Source organism: Eulemur rufifrons, chromosome 7 (genome assembly GCF_041146395.1).
Source record: "Eulemur rufifrons isolate Redbay chromosome 7, OSU_ERuf_1, whole genome shotgun sequence".
NCBI classification, from domain to species: Eukaryota; Metazoa; Chordata; class Mammalia; order Primates; family Lemuridae; genus Eulemur; species Eulemur rufifrons.
The window spans coordinates 17,877,691-17,905,120 of NC_090989.1; the positions used below are offsets into that span (position 1 = coordinate 17,877,691).

At 37.0% G+C, this 27,430-nt stretch overlaps 1 protein-coding gene across 9 annotated transcripts in view; it reads left to right on the plus strand.

Annotated features, from left to right (window-relative positions):
- APP (amyloid beta precursor protein) overlaps positions 1–27,430 on the plus strand; it is a 244,752-nt gene that overhangs the window by 76,759 nt on the left and 140,563 nt on the right. For all 9 annotated transcript variants that reach the window (XM_069475007.1, XM_069475008.1, XM_069475009.1 and 6 more), the window contains 2 exons: positions 23,082–23,194; positions 25,361–25,554. In XM_069475007.1, the coding sequence (XP_069331108.1) occupies positions 23,082–23,194; positions 25,361–25,554 (307 nt within the window). The remainder of the gene's footprint in view (positions 1–23,081; positions 23,195–25,360; positions 25,555–27,430) is intronic.

Below are 27,430 nucleotides of genomic sequence, written 5' to 3' on the forward strand. Positions count from 1 at the left end.
ACTCTTGCTCAGGCTGGTCTCAAACTCCTGGACTCAAGTGATCTTCCTGCCTTGGCCTCCCAGAGTGCTAGGATTATAGGTGTGAGCCACTGTGCCTGGCAACAGTACATTTCTAATGACATCAGTGAAATGAAACCTAACTTTCTCATACATGGCACTGTATGAGACTTCACTCCAGGTCTTTTGATTCTTAGTCCAGTGTTCCTTAGAGTCTGTTACAAAATTTGTATTAGAGCAAATACTCACCTGATTTCAAAATTGAACCATAGAGGAAAGGCTGTGAATTAGAGGCAATAAATAATACTTTTTAAAATACTCACAACGTATGTTGTGCTGATAAAGGAGACCACCATGACCCCTGGCACAGGATAAATCTCGACATGATAATATTTTCTACCTTACAGAGGTAATAGGTTACATTCTTTCACATTACTTATTGCTTGAACAAAGGATTACCGTTCAGTATTAACATAAGTACTCTCTGAAATCTCTGAACTGCATCCAAATATATCTTTTAGACGAAAGAGATTATTTTTACTGACCTAGAAAACAAAATAAGGTTGTCCTAAACATTAAGCATATTAAAATTCAAAGCAAAACTTGAAGAGAGAAAAATGCCCATTATGTCTGGCATGCAACCTTCCTAACCTCTCTATCAGATGAAGGATTACACTGGGTTATTTTCTCTAAATGGTGTGTTTGCCTTGGACATAGTTGCTCTAGAGTATCTTGCATTTCTTGTCTGGATGGGGAATGTGTATGAGGTTGCTTTTGCCACTTTCTTCCCATGGAGTGGAAGATTTCCCTTGAGAGAGAGTTGGCTTTCTCATTTCACCCTTTGCTTTTGTTAGTACCTGTGGGACCAGAGTGTAAGATCTGTCTTAATCATACGAACATTTTATTAATTATCTCATGTAGGATTCAAGGACATCATTATTATTGCTTAAGGAGAATATTTTCTTTGCAAAGCTTTCAATTCCTTTCCGTTTGAATGACTACTCTTCATGTTGTAATAGAGCCACTGTTGACATTGCACGTTTCTGCTCACCTCTGGCCGGCAAAGGCAAGATAAATTACTGTCGAATTATGAGGGCAAAGTCAAGTTAATAGCTTAATCCAAAAGAAGAATGAGAAGTTAGAGAAGTCCTTCCTTAAATGCTGTTCTATTTCATTTTGTAATCAAGACTTTCCAAACAGGTAAGTAGTAATCTAGGAATCTATTCCTAGATTCCTATAGACCAGGAATCTATTCAGGTATGGTCAGATGAGAAATTAAAGATGTTCAGTTCTTCTTAATTTTGTTTTAATGTTTTAGTAAGGACAAGTATGCCTTGTGTTCTAGGTTTCTTGGCTGCCTTTGTGTGAATCACCTACGCCTATCTTAATCTTCTTTAATGTGAAAAGGACGTGTTTGGGTACTCTGACAGTGTACAAGGGTAGTTCTTTGGATCTGTGATAAACAGCAATTCTCTTGAGACATATCACACAACACAATACTCAAGAATGTTTCATGAGACTTTGCCAAACTTTAAGAATGGGGGTGGGGATGGAAGAACATCTTTATTGTAGACTCTCAGCATCTTGTAAACACCCAGATGTCCCAGCGTAGTAATGCGGTGTGATAGGGAGTCCGTGCCCGTGGCTCTTCTAGTCCGTACTGGGCTGCACTGTGTAGATCCTTCCAGTTACGATGTCCTGCCAGGTGCATGTGCTGAGGCTGTACATACAGTACGATGAGAGTGGTACTTAATGAGCATTAACAGGCATTTCCTCATCAGGAGAGGCTAATCAGCCATCCTTGGAGAGACATCAGACTCCTTTCTATGTGGTCTTCCACATAAAAAGAAGACCTTTGAATGCTCCAAGTTTATCATGCTTCAGAACCGGTATATAAAGTCTGATTCTCAACTAAATAAAAGAAAATATACACAGAAAAGAAATCTTACCAGTGTTTATCGCCAAACAGTAGTATTACAGGTGATTTTGATTTTAGTGAAGCCTTTTTCTATTAATTTTTGTAATAAATCAATAGCTTTATTATCAGCAAAAGATTAATGAAATCAGTACATAAAATTTTGTATCTACCACCAAAGGTAATGGTGGAAAAAAGTCAAAGGACTTGAAAGAACATGCAGAATGGTCATTAATTTGTTTTACCTATTGGTAGTGGAGCTTTACACAGTATTAACTTCTTATGGGAAAATATACTGTATTTTTAAAAATACCATGCTGCCAAAGTAAAAGAAAATGCCTCCGTTCTTATCTTCAACCAAATTTAAGCAGCATTAATTGTCACTAATTCCTTGGGCAGATCTTTGATCTTGTTTAATTTTTTTCTTCCCAATAATTGCATGTGAGAGCTGATGAATGGGAAGAACTTACATTATCTGGTAAATTCAACTGGGTCAGGAAGGACTTGGGGCCCCTCCCATTTGATTAAGCAGCAAAACCTATAAAAATAGTTTTCTTCAAGGCTGGTTTTTATACTTCCTTTCTCCTGTCTCAGCTTCCAGTTAGCCCCAAGTATTTTGGCTCTAGCTTGATTTCTTTTCTAAAGCTTGTGATGGGGATTAGTTGAGAACATTGACTTTTTTTTTAAATCAAATTTTGAAAAGAAAAAAAGCATAGTTATTTTTGTTGGCTCCATTTCCAGTTTAGTTTCTTCTCATTTTAATTATCGTACCTGCTATTAAGTCTTCTTTCTGGGACTTTTAACAACTCATGTTTTTGTCTGATAAGAGCTCTTACAGCATGGGTGATTTACTTAGTTTTAAATCTTTAATTTTTGTCCTTTACTGGAGTTATATTCAGGTGTCATAAAGTAACAGGAGTCATTAAAAAGAAAAACAACTTTGGAAAATTTGTTGTAATGCCCCATGAGTGTATTTTGTTGGTGTTTTCTTAAAACGTAGAATTCATCTATCTGTGAAGGTCCTAGGTGATAACATGAAAAAAAGAAACCCGAATTTATTTGATATGGTACCATTCCAAGGCTTCTTAGTAATTGCTTTGAAAAGTGAACAGTGAGGTTAATGGACATCCCATTTGTAATGCATGCTAAGAATTGCAAATGTGTACTTGGAATACATTTCTCTGATTACAAAAGTGATACGTGTTTATTGTATAGAGGTTTAGAAAACCACCGTCTAGAAATAATCAAAACCATTTGGTTTCCTTTCAGTCTACATTTTTTTATATATATTTTGTTTTTGTTGATTTTAACAGTTGTATAAATATTCCCTGTTGTGTGACCTGCTTTTTTCACCTAACATTTTTATACTACTTTATGAAATTAAATATTCTTGAAGAGCACATTTTTTAATGTAGCACCATGCCAGGCACTATGATGTGTTTACCCTTCATTTGTGATCATTTAGGTGGTTTTCTTTATTTTTTTGTGGTGATTGTTATAAATGATGCTCTGATAAACATCCTGGTAGATACATTTGTGTTCAGTTGATTTTTATAAAGTTATTGGCTGAATGCCTTACAAATCTTATTGTTGCTTTAATAAGATACATGTGCTATTTAACTGTTTATGAAAATATGGAGGAAAATTTTAATACTGATTTATGATCCTGAGTTTAAAATAAGTATAGGTACACCTACATTTAGCTATGAGTTTTTAATTGACAATGAGTAAAAAGCGCCATTAATTTCTGTTTAAAGCCATTTAAAATTTTTTTTTTTTTTTTTTTTTTTTTTGAGACAGAGTGTCGCTTTGTTGCCCAGGCTAGAGTGAGTGCCGTGGCATCAGCTTAGCTCACAGCAACCTCAGACTCCTCGGCTTAAGCGATCCTACTGCCTCAGCCTCCCTAGTAGCTGGGACTACAGGCATGCGCCACTATGCCCGGCTAATTTTTCTATATATATTTTTAGTTGTCCGTATAATTTCTTTCTATTTTTAGTAGAGACGGGGGTCTCGCTCTTGCTCAGGCTGGTCTCGAACTCCTGACCTTGAGCGATCCACCCGCCTCGGCCTCCCAGAGTGCTAGGATTACAGGCGTGAGCCACCGCGCCCGGCCAAAATTTTTAGTTACTTAAATCTATTAAGCCATTTTAACTTTTTCTCCAAATTTCCAATTAGAAAACATTTAATTGACTATTCACAGAGAAATAAGTCCTACAAAAGTGACTAATATAGTCATTGTATAAATATTTGTTGATTGCCTACAATGTATGAGCCCTGGAGATGGTGAAATGTGGTTCCTCCTCCTGCAGAGTTTATGGTGTTTGCATGGATGTAGGGGATTCTAGCTGAGAAATTTAAGGAACACTTGGCAGGAAGTAGCATTTGAGCCAAGACTGTAAGGATGGAGGAAAGGTAGATTTTACGTATTTAGACAAAGGGTAGGCAAAGTTCTCAAGGTAGGAACTGAAAGGATATATGGAGAAGAACATGGTTCACTGTTTTCAGGAGGAAGTAGTAACTGGTCATGATAAGGGTAGTACTTTTTAAAAAGTATTATTGTTTCATTTATTTATAGTAGATAGTATTTTAATATTTAATTTAAATTTATATCCAAATTATTTTTAAGCTGATATTGAATATATACCTCGTTTATGTGTATGCATTGTACTTTTTGCTTTTTGGCAAGTAAGTTTAGAATTTCTAAGGGTAGGAAACTTTTTTAAAGCTTTAATTCAGTCATTTAAGAAAATGAGCAAAACATTAGATATCACCTGCTGCTTCAACTATTCATGTTTGCCACTTTTATGTGAAATACCAGTGCTATTAAGTTGGACCACTAATTGTATACGTGTATTGTAGGTTTCTCCAAGGGATACTGTAATAGGAAAATCAAAAATTTGAGATGATTATAGGTTATCTATACAAGTGAGTTGTAGCCCTGTAGTTTACAGTTTGCTTTAATATAATGAACAGTAAAGCACATTTTGTGTTTGATTTCTTTTAGATACTGCTTTTAGATTGTTTCCATATGTGGTATATATAAGGAAAAAGAGAGACAGACACTGGCATCCACAGAAGTAAAGTCATGCATAACTTAAATTTCAAATGCTCCTGGTTATATTTTCAGTTGTTTTCACCTACTTTATATTGAAAAGAAAAATACCCTAGGTTCAATAATATCAACTGAACACAGTGGATTTCTGTTGAGTTCTTTTGTTTCTCTCTGTATTAGGGATTGGCATGGTCATACCATGTCTCGTGGTCTGAAACACCAACTTTCCTGGGCCAACCAGTGAACAGCTGCTTTACATCTGCATAATTCAGTCTTGGAAACCATTAGATAATTCCCACAACATTTCAGCTTGCTGTTTTAACATCAATTTAATATGGAAACCAATGTTTCCAGCTAACCTCAAGCTGCATCTTTTGCCTTGGAATTTTCTCTTTTATCCTGAGGTAAACCATCACAAATGATTATAGTGGGGAATCAAGGAAGAAAATGGACTTTCATCAATGTTCTCTTTTTACTCTGGCAACTTCTGAGCACCTTTCTCTGGTGGTTTGTGGCTTCTCTTCCCTAACTAGCCCCAACAGAGAAAGAAAGCATTTTCCCTTTTGTCTTTAGAACCCACTCCTCATCATGTTATTTCCCAAAACAAATAACAAACTCAAGATCCTGTCTTGATTTAAAATTTTTTTGACGAGTCAAACCAGTAAATAACTTTCGAAATGGTGTAGTAGAAAATACAATTTGTGTATGACAAAACCAACGCAAGATTGTGGGATTTAGGGCTCCATGTTTTGTGTCATGTGAATAATTATAACTCGATGAAGAGGATGAAATGTAAGGAAACGTTTCGAGTGGTACAGGCAGCTATTATTATGATTTCTGGGGTAGGAAAGTGGCTTAAATCCAACATAAAAAAATGGCATTAACTGAATTAATTTGGGCTCTTGCCGTGAAACTCAAGTTTCCATTATGTTTTAAATAATAAACTACGCTAAAATTAATTGTATAAATAATATATAAAACATGTTAGACACAGACTTATTACTATAACAAATTTTAGGGAACTTACGATGTATTTCTTCTCTGGGAAAAGAACTAAGAAATGCTTTTTTGTGGACTTAAAATTTTTTAGTTTTAATATTGTGATTTAGGTACAGCATATCTTTATAATAATTCCAAATAGTATCCATTAAACCATAACTGTTTATTTACTTACTATGAAAGAAAGAGTTAATTATGTCGAGAATACTGAGATGAAATTAGGGAAAATATTTTTTAAGTATTTTCAAGTATTTTAATACATTTTGAAAACGTTATTTGATATTTGTACTTAGATAAGAATCGACTATAAAGCATTGAGGAAAAAAGTATGATTTTTTTGCAGTTACACACAGAAAGCATCCTGAATGTAAGAAATGACATAAAGATGAATCTTAAGCCTGATTCAAGATGTACTTTAATTTCAATATCAAAGGTTGTTAGGAAACGTTCAAATTTTAGTACTTGACAAAGAAAGCTCTCAATATTTATTTTACTATACAGCCTAGAGATAAATTCTGTTATCTTTGTTTTTTTTTTTTTTTCACGGTAGTCACTTAGTGGCTTCATTAAACTTTCTCTGTCTATATCCCTTGATAAATTTCAGCCCTTGCTGGCAATGCATCCCAGGAGTGTCTGTCTAGTTTTTTGTCTCTTGTCAGTGAGTCTCAGGCTTTGGCTTTGGTTTTGAAACCCTCTGGTGATGGGAAGTGTCAGGGCAACAACTGTGCTGAAGTCTGGAGAGCAGCTAGTCTATCTAGATTGGAGGAGAAGAATGGGGCGGGTGCCAGGAGGGAGGCCTGCAGGAAGAAATGATGCATTACCTGCCTTATAGGGCTCACCTGTACTTAGCGTGGTTTCAGGGTTGTGTGGGAGAGTTTGGGAAAGATGTAGGACTGATGGGTGCATAAAAAAATGAAGCAAATTTTAAAATGGGGCAAATATTAACTTTAGACAAAGAAAAATCAAAAGTTAAAAAAACCCAAGAAGTTGTAAGATATAAAGATAAAAATACAGCATTGTCCAGAAATGAGTAATTTTGGAATAGTTGTAAAACAAATGGCATATACATGATAGACGAAATGGTGGGAAGGGAATGGAATGGGCCCAAGGGTGAAACTTTATATTCCCTGGTGAGAAGACCTACAGTGGAAAAATCAAGAAAATAGCTATTTAAGCACAGAGTTTAGAAATATGGGGTAGCAGAAGAGACCACTAAATGATATGGCAGAGAATGATTCTTATGACTTCCCTTAGCTATGGGTAATTGATCAAGTAGGCCTATATTGGATGGTAAGAAGAAGTTGAGTTTAAGACTTCCAGGAATTTTTTTTTTTTTAATCTAGAAAGTTTGTTTTTTTCCCCAGTAAAATATATTGAGTTTATTATTTATTTTACATATTTGCATATGAAGGGTACAATCTTCTGTTCAAGAGGATGAATTTTTATTCATTTAACCCATTTCCCTCTTTCTAACATATATGTTATTGTTATTATTTCCATAGATATGGAGGGTACAAGTGTTTTTTGTTATATGGATGAATTATATATAGGGATGATGTTGGGGCTTCTCTTGTACCCACCACGAGGATAGTGCACATTGTGCCCAATAGGTAACGTTTGATTAGAAAATTTCTTTTAAGATTAAAAGTTAAAAGATGTCCTAAATTAGTTATCTAACTTTGGGCTGGATAAAGCTAAACTGTGATTTAGTAGAGCTGAGTTTTTCCATACTATATATCAACTTTATAAGATGTTTGCTTTTCCTTGGGTATAACTTATATCTATATAAAATTACCTTTATGCCCATTTGGTAGGATTTAGTGCAGAATTTCCCTATTTAAGATGTTGTAGAGGTTTGTAATTGTAATCGTTTTTACTCTGAAAACATGTTGATCTCTACTAACTTAGCAACAGGTGTTTGTTCAGAGACTTCAGACTCAACATGATCAAAACTAGATTCATCTTCCCCCAAATGTTCTCCCCTGACCAAAAATCTCTTCAAACTCCCAATCCTAATTACTAGTCCACTTTACGACCAGATGCTGTGAATTTTTTTAGGTACATAAGATGGGGGCTTGCTATAAGAACAGGAGGAAGGAGGAGATGGTAGTATGAGCTGGAGGGTATGACAAAAGATTCTTGATATGGATCCTGAGGGCTATGTAGAGAAAAGGAAGACATGTGAGTTAAAAACAGGTGTGGTGAGTTTCCAAGGGCAATAATTTTTGTTGGTAGTATTGGAAAATAATGGTGGAAAATTACAATAGAACTAAGATAGTTGATTATTTATATTTGGAACAGAAATTACATATTTAATTTGGAAAGACATTTATTCTTTTGATTATTTCTTTTATCTGATGTCCAAAAAAATATCTGAACATTGAATATGATTTCATTTATATTGTACATGTCATTAATGTGCTAAAATCACCTCTAACATACCCTCTTTCTTAGTCCTTGTTACCATGTATTCAGGATGAATCTTTTTTATTATGTCAATTCTTTTAATAGATGGTGCAACTGGATTTGAGAAAAAACTGATCATCCTCTAGAGCAATATTTTCGTATCCTGTAGTATCCTGCAATATAGCTCCTCCTCATCTTTGAATTTTAATAGCAAACTTATGAGAGGGTAATAGGTTGGGAGAAAGTATTAGAATCAGTGGATTTGAGGACTTGATGGGGAGAAAGAATAATCGTAGATCTAAATTGGGAATAAGTGGTGCTGAAGATTAAGAATGCTTTCCTACATTGCTCATAAATTTGGAAATAATTGTTTTTTGTTCAAAATGTACGCTCTTCAATAATTGGGACTTTTGTTCATTCACTGAAATATCCCCAGAGCTTCAAAGTTGTCTTGGTACATAGTACACATTTAGTAAGTATATAGCAAATGAATGGAGGATTTAGCTGAATATTGAGAAAGGGAAGGAAAGAGGGAAAAAAGGGGGTAACCCATACATTAGGAAGGCAGCAATTTCACATGCCTGGAAGAATTTCTAAGATTATGATAAATGTCATTTACTTCACTTATGCCAGTGCTGACCAACAGAGAAAGGACAGATTTTATTTAACAACCAAGAATTAACAGGCATCTCAGATTAGGAATAAATCTCATGTCTTGGGATCTTGATAAAAGAACCTTGAACTCTAGGAAATAGGGTCAAACCTGTCCGACACATGAAAAGTCATTGTATACCAGAGTCATCTGTGTGTAGAGATAAAACATATTGTTAGATTAGTTTATGATAGTTTCATTGTCCCTAACTTTTAAATCTAACGATAAAGGATAGTTTTAACAGAAATCCACTTCTAATTATTGTTCACAATAGTATTGCATTCTTGAAGCTTCGGATTCTTATGTTTAACTTTAAGGGTTGGATACTATTTATGGATGTTAAACATTAACTCGTATCATCATATTTACATGCCTTTATTAAATGATTAGATGAATGTGATGTTTTAGTAGGTGTTCCATGTAGATATAGATATCTCCCTTCTAGAGGTTTAAATCTTTTCATGCCATTAAAAATTTGGGATATTTTGTTGATTTATTGATAAGGTACATGTATTTTCAAGAATATTGCCCAGCTTGAGTTCTCCTAAATCTTTCCCTTAATGTTTACTAGTCTCCCAGAATATGGTATAACCTTATTAAATTCATTTTTTAAAGGTTTGGATGTTATCCTCTTTATTTGTTGGATGGCATCTTTACCAGCTAGGAAGATAATTAGTTTCTCAGGGTTGCTGTATTCCTATGAATAGGTCCTGTAACTCTTGTTTTATTGAAAGCTTAGAACCCATCATGAGTCAGGGACTCATGCTATTCTCTAAGCATATTTAATATTAATAGTCTCATGTTCAGTGTGCCAAGAAGTTATCCTCTGTTTTACCACTTAAATAATTTGAGCTTAGTTTTCTTTTTCCACCTTTGTCCCAAATTCTTGGTTGAATCTAAATTCACAGGTACCAACGCACATAGTTTCTTTAGTAGTTTCTTTACCTCATTGTATCTGATCTTTGACTTCATAAAGACCTTTGGCTTGCTGACCCTTTATGTAATTTCACATATCAGTAGTGTTTAGCCTTCTCATATTCTCCTCTTCAGAGCTCCCTTGGCTCTTACTCCCGTCTTGACTCCATATGTTCCTTTAAGTTCTACCCTTGCCCTGTCTGTTCACAGCCATGCTTCTTGATATGGTAACCAGAAGGTCCTTGTGATCTTCCTGATCTCCACCTCTCTCCTCTACTGGCTGTTATCAGGCATCAGCTCCTTGCTGTCACTCACATTGTCAGACCTGTCTGGTGGGTGCTGTTCTGTCCTCTGCCACCTCTTGGTGGTAACTGACCCTGTTGCCCTCTTTCCAGACCATTGTCATGCTGTTCCTTCTGTTTTTCTCTCTGCTGTCCCCCATTCTCCTTTTGGGCTCATTTTTTTTGCAGCCCACTTGAGAAATTCTAACTATCAGTGTTTTAAAGGGTCCTTCTGGGTTGTTCATTTTCTCATAATACGTGAACTTGCTAGGAGATCTCATCAGTGCTTTCCCAGAGGCCAGCGTTGATGATTCCCGCGTCACCATGTCTAGGCCGAGCCTCAGACATAGTATTTACTGGTCCTCTTCCTGTGGATACTCCACCACTCCACCAAGAATTCAGGCCCCATGCGACCCCCAGAGTATTGGCTCTTAGTTTACTTGCACATTTTATCTCAGATGTGTGCCAGTTCCTTATCAATAAATGGCAAATTCAGTTCAGGCTTCTTAGGTTAAACAGAGAATACATGAGCATGGGATATGCTTGTTATTCCATTTTTCTCTGTCGGTTTATTGTTGAGTATCATTTGGGATAAAAATCTGTTTTAACCAAAGGATAAGATTGTTTTCAGCTTTTATTAAAGTCTCTTGGACCCTTAATTTCATGCATAGAATTAATTAAATTTGAATTAGCTTAATACAGAAACCGTACTATTGATGCAGAAATAGACCCCATACTGGGCTATTACCAGAATCTAGTATTTTTGTTGTTGTTGCTTTTGTTTTGTGTTTTGGTTTTGCTTTCTCTGCTGGTTAATGATAATTAGTATGCAAGAATAAAATGAATCAAGCTAAATCCCTAGGGAACATTTATGTATTCTTTTAAAACATTTTTTAAAGAAGTGAAGATATGTAATAAAGCATAATCCTTTCAAAAATTTGCCTTTAAAAAGCATTTTAGATAGTTATTAAATATAAGATTTCTCACAGAATATCTCGTTTTACACAGATGTGGTCTTATAGTTGGAATTATCCTCTTATGCTGTTAGGAGACCTTACACTTGTACTAAAATTTGTAAGTGGGAAGAAGAGATTAAATTATCTGGAAGCAAACGTGGGAACCCCGAAAACTGTCCTAATGTAGGAATGCCAGTTAAACAGCTGCCTAAATGAATATAGAATGATAATATGGTCTTCTCAGGTGTATAGAATCCAGAAAAACACAAAAATTACCTATTATTTATTGTTGTAGTTGATGAATGTTCACCTGCACATAAGAACTGTTATCAAAGATGTCTTTTATACTTCCTTTGTGTAACAGTTGGCTTTTCAATCTATCCAGCTCTGTTTTCTGAAAGAGATGGCCTAACTTATACACATCGTCCAAGGATTTATATATAGCTAACTCCCTGTCATAGAAACTTAAAAGCTAAGGCTTTGAACTATCCAGACAGTTTGAACATAAACAAAAAATGAAGTGAACATCTAGAATTACCATGTGATGGCATGAGTGGGAATGAGTCAGGCCAACAGAGGGAACCAATTTTTTGCATCTTTTTTCTTCCTTGCGGGTGACCTTGAGTACACACTTCATTTAACCATGAAATGGGTCACCTTAAGTTTAGATAATGAAGATCCTACCGCCTGTTAACTTGATTGGTGTTAGAAAGTCTGCCTTTAGTCCCCAAATGATAAATCCACTTACACTTTTCTTAGACGGTTCTGCTATCCAGATATTCTTCCCTAAATCAAAGTCTTTCCTCAGCATCTTTCCAAAACCACAACACTAGGTTAAAACAACTCAGGTCTTAACTATAATTTTCCTTTAATGTATGTTTTAGTCATCTTTATATTTTTTAAATGAGACAGGACCTTTATTGTTTGTAATGAGGGACACCGTCTCTGATTATAAGCCTTAATCACACACAGTTCCCTCAATACTAAATGCTAAATATAAAATGGGAGATTTGCCTTCTTCAGACACTCTGTGTGTGCCTTCAATGTGCGACAGGGCCTTACTTGGAAAGACTATTTAAGGCTTAATTTGATGTAAAGGCTGAGTTTCTGCCTGCTAGAATGCTTGCTCTTCAAAATATTTGCTCCCTGGAGAGGTAAATTGAAGATGGAGTTTTCATGTGACTTTGGATTGTTGACCTGGAAGATGTTTGGGGCAAAGGGTTGGGTTGGGCACAGTTCCACTGCTTTCTGGTTGAGTAGGGCCGGGAAAGGAAGGTGGGCCTTGCTGTGTGCAGACGGCAAGACACAGTCTCAAGATATTTGAAGCCTGAATGCACCTTCATTTGACGCCCTGCTTTATTGCTTACGAGAATTTTAGAGTGCTGCATCCGTAAATGTGCTGCAGCCTGTATTGACGCTTATCTAAATGATTTTGCATCTAAACAAATGCATTCACTCTTTGCCTGGTGTGTAAAATTTGAATGACACTTGTGCTCCGTCTGAAAGGAACAGACGTTTTCATTATAAAATTCAGTCAAGCAGAAAAGTAGCAAAGGAAGCAGAAATTTCCATTTACATCGATGATTGAAGTTGTAGTGATAAAAGAAAATGACTAGGTTGAAGGATAGCTTTGTTCTCATTCTGCTATATGCCATGGGATTTTGTCAGTTTGGCATTAGTTTTTACACCTATGTTATTGAGGAAGTCTCTGATCAAAAGCCTCAAATTATATGTATCCTTCAACTTTAGATTTTTCTAGATGTTTATTTTTTTCTGTCTTTTAGTTATCTATAAACAGATTCCAGTATCCCTTTTTCTCTTAAAATCCATTATTTATTAGTTATGAAGACCTAAGTGTTAGCTTTATGCTCTGTTATCACTAGAGATTCATAGTACTTCTTAGCTTTTACTTGTGGGTATCAGCAGGTATAGACAGGTAACTCAGTTGCCACTGATAACATCCAGTTGCCACTGGATTAGAAACATGGATCAGAATTCTCCAGGGGCATTTTCTGCTTGAGTAGTTGGCGGTCTACCTTTTGGAAGCCTTCAGTTAGTTAAACCCTCTTCCTTAGAAGTCCAGAAATTCAATTATTTCAACTCTCTGAGGAGCGATAAGGCTTGGCAAATTGATTTACAGTAATGAAACTAAGCCTTGTTTACGTATCTGAGTGGCAATTTCTAAGTCCACAGTGGAGTGGTAGCAGAAAGAGAGATGCTAATTTATCTGGGGATCTACCCACATTGAAAAGATTGTATAATTTTTAAAACATGACTCAAAAGGGATATGGGTAATTTCTAAAGTATATTTTTATTGAAGAGATTGCTGAATCATGTATACTTATGTATTGGTTATTCTGTTAGATATTGTCTTCCTCATCCCTAGATATTGTTGCCAGTACAATGACAGCATTCTAATCCTTCTATTTCTCTCTGCTTTAACAGAGGTTTGGAAACTTACAGCAATGTTCTGATACCTGGTAAAAGGTGTTGCCAGTTTCAAGTACTGTATCCTCATTACTTCCTGGCTAGCTCTTTTATTAAATGCAGTGACCTCATCTTTTCTTTTTCATTCTCTTCTTTACTTTATCTACTTATTTTTGCCTTAAGTAGTTCTGCATCTTTTAGGATATAAATTTTGTTTTCTGGGAGATTTTGAGTTGGAAAACCCTTGAAATACAGAGCAACATTTCTCTGATCGTTAAATCACATTGTCTCCAACAGGTTTTGAGCCTAGGCTATGCCCAGGAGAATCTAGAAGGGGCAGTTAATAGGCACAGTGGGGTGGTTGGGTAGTAGGAGTCTCACACTTAGGCGAGAGGTAGGCTGGACAGAATGTGGTTATGACATGAGCATGGGGAGGTAGTTGGCGACAAGAACCATGATGAATGTACATGCTGAGGGGCCTAGGTCAGACTGGCAGGGAAATGAAATGAAGGTAGTGAAACCTCCTCTGATAACCAGAGAGAGTTTTGAAGTGTCCAAGAACCATTGTAGTAGATGAAAGAGAGAGGGAAAGTACTAGAAGGATGCGTTTCTGGTTAGAAAGTGCTTTGCTATAGTGCAGTATATGATTGTGACTTGATCTGACATCCAGCTTTGGGAGTACGGATAGTTTGAGTGGAGCAGAGGTTCAGTCCCGTCGCCTTCTGATTCATGGGGCATTCATCAGTGGTAAATGTCTGTTAGAGAGTAGAAGCATAGCATTGAGGGAAATGGGTCCAGGGTTCTACAACCAAATAGAATTTGTTCAGCAGAAGCCAATGTTTTGGGCTTCCCAAAATGTTCAGTGTTGGTTCTCTTCCCTTCTCTTGCTTCCACATAAGAAGGATTTTGACCGAATAAGGAACTCATTGTTCTTTGGGTACAATTCTGGGATTTGATAGTCAGTTGGGCCTTTGGTTCTAGTACACTTGCTAAGAGCAGAACCTTCCGAGTGGAGGTGTGCAGCAAGCGGATAAAAATGTCAAGTGGAAGGTCAGAACTGAAAGATTAAAGGAGGTTGTTGAATCCTTAGGTGTGGGTGATGTGTCTGAGTGAGAAAGTAAGAAGAGCAGAGAGTAGAAGACAGTCTTACTTTTTTATGAAGGAGATGATTAAAAGATGAGTCAGTGAGAGGGAAAGGACGATTAGCTGGAGACAGGAGATGGAGAACGAGTGCTTCTGGATTGGAGAAAGCCGGAGAAGAAGATTGAATTTAAGGAAGAAAGTAAGGTGGTAGAGTGGTCAGGGAACTTGAGGGCTGAGAAGAGACGAATGCCTTGTTGCTGTTGACCTTGAAAGATGAGTTGCAGATTGCACACTGTTGGAGCAAGGCCAGGTCATAGGTTGGAAAAAGAAGCCAGGGGCGTGAGAGTGAGAGTCCATAGCTCCGCTGAGAAGTTATCTGCGAAAGTACCTCTTGTCTTGGTCATAGCCTACCTCACACATGGCTTTCCGAGGACGGTGTATGGAAAAAACATGCTGTGTATTTTTACCTCTCCGTATGATTTAAGGTTTTGGTAATGACTGGTGGTTCTCTTTTCTCATCATACATCAGCTTAGTTGGTATTTTGTGAGTAATTATGTGGCCTTTTAAAAGCCTCATCTATAAGCCTAATTAATTGCATCTCTCAACTCTATCAGGCTTTTAGATTTTTGGTAAGGCAGAAAGAAAGGAAAATGTTAGGAGAAAGCAGCCACAGAAGGGAAACTTATATTTTCAAGAAACAAAGCAGAGAATTTAGGAGGATATCCCATCTCTACAGGGTCTGCTTTTTCAGCTCATCTGTCGGGTTGTAGAGGACTGAACTAAGCTAAAGTAGGTTCAAGTCTAAAAGAAACCTTACTTCCATTTCCACATCCAAATTGATCACATACTTACTCATAAAGACGAATTATAATATGAGAACGGCAAAAAGAGAAATGAGGGAAGATGGGCAGTTTGCTGGTAAATGGGGTTAATGGTAGTAACAAATGGCATTCAGTGGTATAGCTCTCAATGACTAAAATGTGTGTGGTATTAGGATAGAATACAGAAGAAAACTGTGCATACGATCTCTGCATATTCAATTTGTGGTTTCTCTGCCTGGGTCTATCTATATCTTTCTTTGCCTTCAGATTTTCTCCCATAACCTCAGCCTGTCCACAGTCAACTCCCCACCGCTTGAAAGATATTTCTGATCTCTAAAATCTGACGCTAAGTCTGTACTGCCCAATGGTGGCCACATGTGCCTATTGAGAGCTTGAAATGTGGCTCATCCAAACAGTGCTGTAAGTGTAAAATGCACACATGATAGATAGTCTGGGTGAAAAAAAATATATAGAATGTCTTAGTAATAATTATTTACATTGATTACATGTTGAAATGATGAAATTTAGGATATGCAGCATTAAATAAATTATATTACTAAAATTAATTTTGCCAGTTTCTTTTTATTTTTTTCGCATGGCTATTAGAAGTTTAAAGTTACATACGTGGCCTGCAGTCTGTTTTTGTTGGACAAAGCTGCTCTAAGCGCTTTTGGTGCAGGATTATGTCAGTGCTTTCATATTCTGTATGGAACTGAGTGCAGAGTGGTAATACTCAGTGGTAGCAGAGATAATCTCTTAAAAAAATTAATCCAAATTGTGTTAGGTTTAATTTTTATTCTTGTCCCTCATCCTATTTGAACCTTTCTGGCATTTATAACATCACTTTTTAATAGATGTAAATCACTACATCCGCCTGAGTCATTGTGTTGGTTTCAAATCTGGAACTCTTTCTACCATATTTTGTAACTTCTATAATAATAGAAAAGGCAAACGAGGAGCAACGTGGCTCTTAGGGATGTGTAAAAAAGGCACTCAGTCCTTAAGATGGTGCCAAAGAGACAAATCTATGGGACAGGACACAGGCTTAGGAACAGAAAGCATGAAAGATTTTTTATTTTTACTTTTTAAAAGGACAAACCAAGCCAGTCAACTAAAAGTCAGTCAACTAAAAGTCAACAAAAAGACAACTACTACATGATTTCACTTATGAGTGGGGAAATCAATGTGGTGGGCCTTGACCAACTTTTTATTCAAATAGAATAAAATAAAATAGAAAATATAATATCAGAGTTTATCATATGTAATAAGAATATTGTATTGGTCCCTCGAGACAGAAAGCAAATTGGTGGTTGCCAGGGGCTGGAAGGAATGGGGAGTGACTACTTAATGTGTATGGGGTTTCCTTTTAGGGTAATGAAATTTGCAAGAACTAAATAGAGGTGGTGGTTGCACAACCTTGTGAATGTACTGAATGCCACTGAATTGCACACTTTGAAATGGCTAAATTTGTGTTATGTGAATTTCAGCTCCATAAAAAAAGTATTTAGTGGTAGGAAAAAAAATAACAAATATGATTTCACTTATGTGATACCTACAATAGTCAAATTCAAAAATACAGAAAACAGAATAATGATTACCAGGGGCTGGAGGGATGGGGGATAGAGAGGAGTTGTTTAATGGTGTTCAGAGTTTCAGTTTTGCGAGATGAAGCATTCTGGAGATGCAAGGTGGTGATGGTTGTACAACAGTGTCAACGTACTTCGCTCTACTGAACTGTACAATTAGAGGTCGTTAAGTAAAAGGTATCTTATAATGCAATAACCTGTAACCTAAAAATAAAAACCTTAATGAGGTTAGTTATAATGGATAATCTTAAGTAGACCCTTGCTACCTGAAGGAGCAGCTGAATCTCATCACTTGGGAGCTTGTTAGACAAGCAGATCGTTCCCACCCTAGACGTCTCCAGTCAGAACCTGCATTTTAACAAGATCCCCAGGTGATTTGTATGCACAGGAAAGGTCGAGAAGCCCTGCTCTAAACATCGTGTCTCAAAGTGTGGTCCAGGAGCCACCTGAATCAGACACACTCTGGGGAGGTCTGTTTTCAGGCCCATCCCAGAACACGTAATCAGATCCAGGCTGTGGGGCTGGGAGAGGATGAACTCCAGTCTGACCCAGGTCCCTGGTCATTCTGAAGCACATTAGAGTTTGAGAACCCCTGATCTCGAAAGATTTAACAACCATTATGTTCACAATTCCATCTTTTAACAGACGTTGGAATTATTACAAAAATGAGTACCCAAAAAGGCCCATTATTGATAAAATCAAGAATATGTATAATAATTAACGCAGTCAAAAAGAGGCAACAGAAAAAGCAGGTATAACTTATCTTGGATTGGTTGGTGAGGAAGCTATTTTTCAGGGTTAGTAAAATATTTTAACACTCTGTGAACACTGGAGTGAGAGTCAGGGTTCAGAGTAAGCCTGCTTTTATTATTGGCTTTGCTGAAACCTGTCAGGACTGAGATTCCTCATTTGTAAAAGGGGAATTGAATTCTATGAGCAGTTAGTTTACATTCCTAAGACAAGGTTAAGTTCGGAAAGCAAAGAGTTCCCTTTGCTGTTGATACATAGGTTATTATTCTGAAATTCTTGAACTATGTAAAATAATTTTGATGCCACATGTTACTGGCTCATTATTTTTGCTAAGAAAATCTCAAACCAAGCTCTGACTAGTTGTTAATAGATGCTATGGATGAGAAGCCTGAGTTAGTAAGATCTTTTTAACTCTAGTTTTTTCAACTACAGTAATTTCATAGACATTCTTTTGAAGGCTAGAATGTTGATACGGAACCCAATAGGTATGTCTCTATTATATGAAATTTTATATTAATTATAAAATTTTGTTTTAAATAGACTTTATATTTTATGACAGTTTACAGATTTACAGAAAAATTGAGAGGATTGTGTGGAGAGTTCCCATATACTTGGCACCTAGTTTTCCCTGTTATTAACATCTTATATTAATAGGGTACATTTGTTAAAATTTACAAACCAATTTTGATATATTAGCATTAACTAAAATCCATATTTTATTCAGATTTCCTTAGTTTTTATCTAATGTCCTTCATTCCAGGACCTTACCCAGGAAAGCTCGTCACATTTAGTTGTCAGGTCTCCTTACCCTCCTCTTGGCTGTGACAGTTTTTTATACTTTCCTTATTTTTATTTTATTTAATTTATTTATTTTTTTCAGCTCATTATGGGGGTACAAAAGTTCAGGTTATATATATTGCCCATGCCCCCCCCATCCCCCCGAGTCTGAGCTTCAAGTGTGTCCATTCCCCAGACAGTGCACATCGCACTCATCAAGTACACCCATCCCTTCCACCCAGCCCCCACCTCTGTCTCATACTTCCCTTATTTTTAATGACCTTGACAGATTTGAGACGTACTGATCAGGCATTTTGTAGGATTCCTCTGTACTGGAGTTTTCTTATGCTTTGGCTGGGGTTATTGGTTTTAAAAAGGAAGATCACAGAGGTAAAGTGCCCACTTCTTCACGTCATGTCCAGGGTACGTGTTATCAACATGATATATCACTGTAGTGTTTGTCAAGTGTCTCCACTTTAAAGTTACTCTTTTTCCCCACTTTGTGTACTTTACTCTTTGGAAGGAGGTCACTTTGCACAGCTCACGACTAAGGAGTGGAGAGTTACGCTTCACCCTCTCAAAGACAGAGTATCTACGTAAATTATTTGGAATTCTTCTGCATAAATTTGTCTCTTTTCTCCCATTTATTTATTCATTCATTCATTCATTCAATCATTTGGACTCATGGAGATTTATATTGTACTTTGATTTAAAATCCAGGACTCCTTTATATTTATTGTTGCTCAAATTATTCCTGCTTTTAGCTATTGGGAGATTTTTTCAGATGGCTCCTGTGATCATTTGATGTAGCCTCTTCCCCCTACTCCCCCTTACAAGATGCTCCAGGCTTATCTTGTATATTTTCTACCCAGCGAGCCCTTGTTCCTTTTATTGGAGAACAGTATTAAAACCTGAATGTAGGCTTGTTGCTACTAGAGTGTCTTTGCTTTTAAGACTGCTCAGCTGACAGAGAAAGGCAGTATATTTGTCTCTATTTGCTTTTATATTATGCATATCTGTAAATATTTCTATAGCTAACTATATTAAACTATAATATTCATTTCTATATTAAGCTAAATACAAGTTCATTCTGATGTCTCCAACTCTGATATATCACCACATGACATTCTACTTTTCCCCTTGCTTACCTGTAAATTCTCACTCCATCCATCGTCCGTTTACTTAATTGTTCAATTTCAGTATACATGCATAGCAGTGTCAGAATTGTTAACCCGTATCTATGTGAGGATTTTGAAAAGCTCAAAATTGCTAACAAATTTTTGTTTTGTTCCCATCTTTTAAAAAATATATGTCCTTTGAACTATTTTCATTATTTTAAGACCAGTGTTTATTCAGAGCCCGGGTCAAACACCATTTCCATCGCACACTCACCCTGCCATTTATGTATGTACGTGGTTAGGTATAGGAGGCTGGAGTCCATTCACCTGAGTAAATAGGAGAGAGGATTTAGGTGAAACTTTTAGTGTTCATTTCTTTTGCCTTTAGCTAATCTTGATCCATTTAGTTTCTGCCATCTGGCAAATAGTTCTCATCTGAAGAATCCCATCTGTCAGTTCTCACCATTATCCGGTAATAGTTACAGTGAAATGTTGGTGACGGCAACAGTCACTTTTTAAAAGGATGTGTAATTCACCCTCATGTCCTCTTTAAGAATCCAGTAACTGCCCACACTCTGAAGCAAAACCCATAATGGTTTTATCCCATGGAAAGTTTGTTGAGAAGTATTTTGGCTGCTTCTGTTTTCTTCCCATCTCTTGAGTATAAATGCTTCCCAGAAAAATTTTCCCGGCCTATTTGTTAAAACGTGAAAGTTAAAAATGTCAGTACATGATGAGCAAATTAAAAAAAAAATGTTTGTGGCCTAAGAGTCTGAAATGGTAAAATCAAAAATCCCTTGGGGAGACATTTGTCCACAGTTATTTTGATACACACATATCGAAGTGTGCAGTAGTATAGGTGGTAAGTACATTAAGTATGGAGTGTTCTGCTTCTCTGCACGTGCATGAGGAAAAATGAAGAAAGTCTGGTCCAATCTTTTCTGTCATCTTCAGTGTAAAATATCTCCCAGTTACTGGAATCGGAACAAGCCAGGTCCTTGACTTTTCTCTGTTTGGTTCTTTAAATTTGATGTTTAACTGACATCCAGAATCTTAGGACTACTCCCTGTTTCTCCTGCTCTCGTCCTGGTCCAAGCCATTGCCATCTCCCACAGGGATTATTACAGCAACCCCCTATCTTGTTACTTCTAATCTTGACTCTGAGGGTAAGAATAATGAGTGAAAATCACAATAGATACTTCTCATATTACTCAAGAGTACTGGCCAGTGTGTTGACAGTGTTGAAGGCCTCACTCGCCTACCTCCCACTTACTCACTCATCAGTGTCCTCTCCATCGGTCCCTCTGATAGCTCTGGTCTCCTGGCTCTTCTGGGAGCTCACCAGGCTTGCATCTGCCTCAGGACCTTTGCACTTGTTGCTTCCTCTGGCTTGAATATTCTTTCCTCTGATTTCAGATAGTTCGTTCCCTCACTTCCTCAAGTCTTCGCTGAAATGTCATATTTTCAAGTTGACTATCCTTCACTACCCTATTTAAAATCCACCCCCTGGAAAAAAATCCCTATGCCCTTTCTCTGCTTTATCTCTGTAAGATTTATTAGGATCTAACAGATACTCTATTTTATCAGTTCTCTTTATTGTTTGCCACTGGAATCTTAGTTCCACCTCTTGTGTTCACAGCTGTATACTCTGCACTAAGGAAAAATAGAAAGTCCGAAGTGAAGAGTTAAGGACGAAGGTCCGTGGCTGCCGGAGGGGATTCAGGAAACCCCTGCTCACAGCCAGGACGGACTCCCCGTGCGGAAGTCCAGAGGGTCGATCTCTCTGATTCTCCACTTCTGCAATCGTAGGGACTCCGTGCCGCCGTGTTGACAGCTGTTATTCATCATCATATCATAAGCAGTACTCAGATGTAAAACACCACCATTTCATCTGTGGGGCCACAACTGGGTCGTGATAATGTAATGAAAACAAAACCCCGTTGCCATCAGCAAGGGCAAGATAGATGATTAGTAAATGATGAAGAATAGCTGTTGCTCTTTTTATTACTGTGATTATTATTCATATGATAAACAGTGGTGGTTGATGAAATACTGAGGAAAAGTATAATTTATTGAGCACCTCTGTTCTGGGTGCCTTATGGATATTAACTCATTTAATTCTCCCAGCTGTGCCATTTACTACACGTGTGACCTGGGCTGTTATATGGCCTCTCCGTCTCACCTTCTTCTCTTATCAAGTGAGATAATTGTAGCTGCCTTAGAGGATGGTTCTGAGGAAGATGGGAGAAGGTGCACATGGAGTATTAATATTTAGGGCAGTGTCAGACACATAATTTAGAGTTACTGAAAGTACCTACATTTTACTTTCACAAGCTGGATCTGGGCCCATAGCACAAGGAAATGGAGGATTTGCCATTTTCAGTAATTTTATCACTGGAACATTCCACCCTCCTTCTCCCCACCCCCACCCTTTTCCTGAATCATTTTTACGTCTTGAGAAACAAGGAAGGGAGGATACAACTTGGGCATAAATCCAAAGGCTTCAGACATTTTTGGCCCTTTTATTCCCATGATTCTCAAAGACCATGGACCCTTAAATCAATCTTTTCAGTCCCACTGTGACTCTCAAAACTTGAGCAGTCTCAGTATTTTTTTTTTTTTAATTTTTAAAGAGATGGGGTCTTGCTATATTGCCCAGGCTGGCGTCAAACTCCTGGGCTCAAGTAATCCTCCTGCCTTGACCTCCCATAGTGCTGCGATCATAGGCCACCACTCCTGGCCAAGTCTGTCTTTTGAAAAGGCAACATAATTTGCATGATATGCATTTTCTTTAAAAGTACAACAAAGGTCTGTGGAGCAGTTTTCATAATTTAATTGACTTAAGCTCTCTCTTGTGTGTGTATTCTCTAAATATATATATGTATATAATGCACATGTGCATATATAGTTTTTTTTTTTGCTTAGGAAATAGAAAAATGCTACAATTTTTATTAGTTTACAAGCAGATTAAAATGTCTAAGAAAGAGGAGTAGAAGATGATTTGTATTGTCTACTCAAATGATTACCTAGACAATGTCAATCTTTGTGTTTTACCTCCCTGTTGTAATTGAATGGTAATTGATTCTCTATTTAACCAGCTTATATAGGATTAACTTTGAAGCAAGAAATTCAGATAAATCAAAGAAAGATTTCACTTAAAATATGTAGGAAATATTTTAACCATTAAGGTCAATGTGACAAGGAACTGGGTAGCTAAGAGGTTGGATCCAACATTCTGAAGGTTCTAGAGTCTTGATTGGATGGCTCAGGCATCAAAGAGCTGTGTGACTTCTCTGAAATCCACTTAAGAGACAGAATGACAAGAATGGTTTTCCTTTCTTTCAGTTGGTGAGTTTGTAAGCGATGCCCTTCTCGTTCCTGACAAGTGCAAATTCTTACACCAGGAGAGGATGGATGTTTGCGAAACCCACCTTCACTGGCACACCGTCGCCAAAGAGGTAACCAGCCCATAAATCCCTTGTTGTACAGTGAAGATTTCCTTGGGCCACACCTAATGACATTTTAGAGGGTATTTTGAAATAACAACTATCTCGATAAATATGTTCTTTAAAAACATCACTACTGCAAAATGCAGTAGTTTCCCCTTATCATTCCAAGACCCCCGTGGGGTGCCTGAAACTGCAAAAGTATTGAATCCTACATATACTGTATTTTTTCCTATGCATACCTGGGATAACGTTTAATTTATAAATTAGGCACAATAAAACATTAACAATAACTGATAGAACAATTATAATACACTGTAATAAAAGTTATGGGAATGTGAAAAAAATAAAAATAAAAAAATCACCACTACTCATAACCTTTTTTTTAGTAGATTTTATTTTTTAGAGCAATTTTATGTTCACAACGAAATTGAACAGAATGTACAGAGCATTTCCATACACCCCATGTCCCCACACAGGCACAGCCTCCCCTATTCGTGAATACTTTTAAATAGTCAAAAACAGGGCCAGTTTAATTAGATTCATTATGTGTCTATGCCATGTTTTATAACTTAAAATAAAACTGTAATCTTTAATAGCTAAGACTTTAAGATTTGCCTTTCAAATGAGTTTTTATTCACCTATCGTTTTTATTTGTCATATACAAACTTTTTATAATTTAACCTTTTCCCTTCCTGCCTCTTGCTGAATACAGTGCTAGACCAGGGTAGTAAGCACATGAAAGCTCCTGCAAAAATTCTGTTTCTCAGTTAAGCCAATTTTGTATTCACCAGCCCATGCTACCACGTTTATTTTCCCACAGTGGGTAAATCTGTACCTCGCCCTTTGCCAACATCTGCTTTTTCCTAACTCAGTAGAAGACATAAGACAACTAGCATGAAAATGTCACTTTGTGGTATGACTGCCTTCAAAACTGCTTTGTCCTTTTGATGTATTACGCTTTTCTAATACATTTATGTAGGTTGTTTGTGGTGAGATCAGTCTACTAGAATTAGATGCCTTTATCTAGTCAGTAGTTCCCCACTGGGGTCAATTTTGCTCCTCTATTCCTCCCCAGGAACATGTCTGGAGACATTTTTGGTCCTCACAGCTAGAGGGGTTGGTGTTAGGCCAAGGATTCTGCTGAACATGTGACAGTAAACAGGATAACACCCCCTTTCCCCCCCAGCAAGAATTACCAGTCCAAAACGTCAGCAGTGCTGAAGTTGAGAACTGTGAGCTGGCTCAACTTAACCATTCTCTCATAGCCTTAAAGCTGTTAGGCAGAAGATGCCATTAGTTTTGTCTTTTATAAAATAATGTGTTCTGATTCACTGTCAAGTAAAAATTTCTTTATGTAAAAATATGTTTTAGAAGTTTAAGAGCTTGCTGAGCTTAAGAAAACAAACCAAATACTTTGGAGCCCAGCTACCCATCGCATAACCTCATTTTTCATTTCTTCTGAGTTTTCAGAAGAAATAATCTTTGTTGTTACTAAGAAACAAAGTGACTCCTGTAAGGTCAAAATACATTTTGTAATAGTTTCATTGTTTACCTATATGTGTTGAATTATTCATCTTTCCTTTGTCTCCAGTGGATGCTTTCAGAATTTAATGTTCATCTAGATTTGTGCAAATTTAGCAAATCCCAGGAAAGCAAAACGATGTTGAAGGAGAAATCTCTAATGACTACACGTTCTGATTCATAGTGGCTGCCCAGAGGGTAATTTCTTCTCCTCCCTGGAAGTCAACCAAGAGAGTTAGAATTTCTAGAATAAGGCAGGTCCAAGGGAGAAAAACTTCCATCTGTGATGAAGGTGGGAGTGAGTCAGGATGTACCCAGAACCCTCGTAATTTCCTGATATGCTAATAAAGCCAGAAAGCAGTGGTTCTCTGGTATCTATTCCCCAGTGCGGGCTCCTTCTACGTCCCATTGGTTTCTATTCCCATTGTTTTTATAAACCTCTATTGTATAATATTGTGTTCTTATTAACTAAATAATAAAATTAAAAAAAAATAAGTACCAAAGTAACCTGTGCTAAAGAAACCCCATTGTAAATCCACCCAAAAAAACAAATGGTCGTTTCGTCTATAAAATTAGTTCCTAATGTATTGCGTCGGTGTGTTGATTGTTATATTTGGGATACCACCCTCTCTGTTTTCTCCTTACCCTTTTTAGACATGCAGTGAGAAGAGTACCAACTTGCACGACTATGGCATGTTGCTGCCCTGCGGAATCGACAAGTTCCGAGGCGTAGAGTTTGTGTGTTGCCCGCTGGCCGAGGAAAGTGACAATATCGATTCTGCTGATGCAGAGGAGGATGACTCCGATGTCTGGTGGGGCGGAGCAGACACAGACTATGCAGATGGGAGGTAAGGTGGCTTTTGTGTTGGGTCTCATAGATGCCGAAACATCTTGCATATAGTTTCTATATTCTTCTATAAATTTATCTTTCTATTGATCTCTGCCTACTTGGATCAGAGTTTGCTGTTATGGAAAAACATCTAACCCTAAAGTCTTGTTATGATTATGACATACTGTTTAATTAATATAATTGATCAACCATCACCGAGTTAAAATTTTAACTATTTTATTTTAATCTTAAGAGTTGGGATCAAAATCCCACTGATAATTACAGTAGGTTATTGGTAGTTCTAACAGGGAGTTGAAATCTGTAGTGCATGATGTGGCATTCTGTTTTAATCTTAAATGTAGAATTAAAAAATTTTTTTTTTGTTTATAGATTTAGAGGGTACAAGTGCAGTTTCGTTACATGGATATATGGCATAGTGGCGAAGTCTGGGGCTTTTAGTGTAACTGTCACCTGATTAGTGTACATTGTACCCACTGAGGAATTTCTCATCCCTCATCCTTCCCCCACCCTTCCAGGTCCCCAGTGTCTGTTATTCCACCCTCTGTGTCCATGTGTACACACTATGTAGCTCCCAGTTAGAAGTGAGAAATATTCTTAAACACTATCTTAGATTATCAATCATTAGCTCAATGTGAATTTTTGTTAAGAAAGGTTTGGCTTTGGGTTTTTGTTTTGTGTGTGTAGGTGGTTTTGTTTGTTTGTTTGTTTGTTTGCCTTTTATCATCTTCTTTTCCTTCAAGACTGAAGTCAGAGATATTCATAAATGGTTGTTTTTTTTTTTTTTCAGGATCTTAATCCCATAACTTATCTGATTCCCATTCTTAATTGAAAACAAACATCTAGATATCTTTAGGTTAGAAATGCCATCTGGCTCAGTCATCAATTTCATGCTGTATCATCCCCCAGAAGGTGATGATTGTATCATTTCTCTCCTTCCTTCAGTAGTCTCTCAGATGTTCCCAAGTGTTACAGATTTCCAATTAGAACATTAAATAGGAATTTCAAGACTCGTTAATATAAAGTTTCCTAACTTTGGGGGATGGATTTTCTGCATGAGTCTGTAATACGTTTTGTAAAAATTTAAAAATAATTTTACAAATCTATAAGAATTTATGTGCACTCAATTATGTGCATAGCTGCCTTATCAGTTAAGAAAACTAGCCTTTTTTTTAGTGACTATGATCTAATTTTATCAGGGCTCTCCTTTTATTAGCTGTGCTCCTTTGTGTTCTGCCTTAACCAGGTTTAAAAAAAAATTGTATGCAGTGTAGCTGGACATAAAGCTTAACAAACAAACTAATTTCAAAGGATGAGAAAGAGAAATAAGCAAAAAGGGAACTGCGTGCTTGCTATTATTTGTATATGCTTGTAAAAGTTGAGAGTTAAATGGTATACACCCTCCCAGGGCAGGAAGCATCAGGGATGCAGGATTTGCTGATAGGAAAGCTTTTGAGCTTTTTTCCATGGAATTAATTAGTGGGGTTCTGAGCTGTGGCTGGTTCCCACACCTGTACTCCATGTGGCAGATGGAACACGGAACTCCCTCGATTTGGGTTTAATTGCTGCTTTGTCTAAAAGTGGAATTGCCTAGTTTTCTTTGTTTTTTTTTTTTTTTTTTTTGTGTGTGTGTGTGTGTGTGTGTGTGTGTCGGGGGTCTTCTTTATATTCTTCCTCAGTCATTTCTAGGTTTGAAAATTTCAGAATGACTTTCTGAAAAAAATTCTTGGCACCGGGACTCTGACCGCATGTTGCCAATCTAGTACTAAAAAGGGCGATTTCAAGTTGGACAGCCATTTTCTGTGTTAGGTACTTGATTTGATAACTTCTCATTGCTGAGTTGACTGTGTACTTAGTAAACAGTGCACATGATGGCC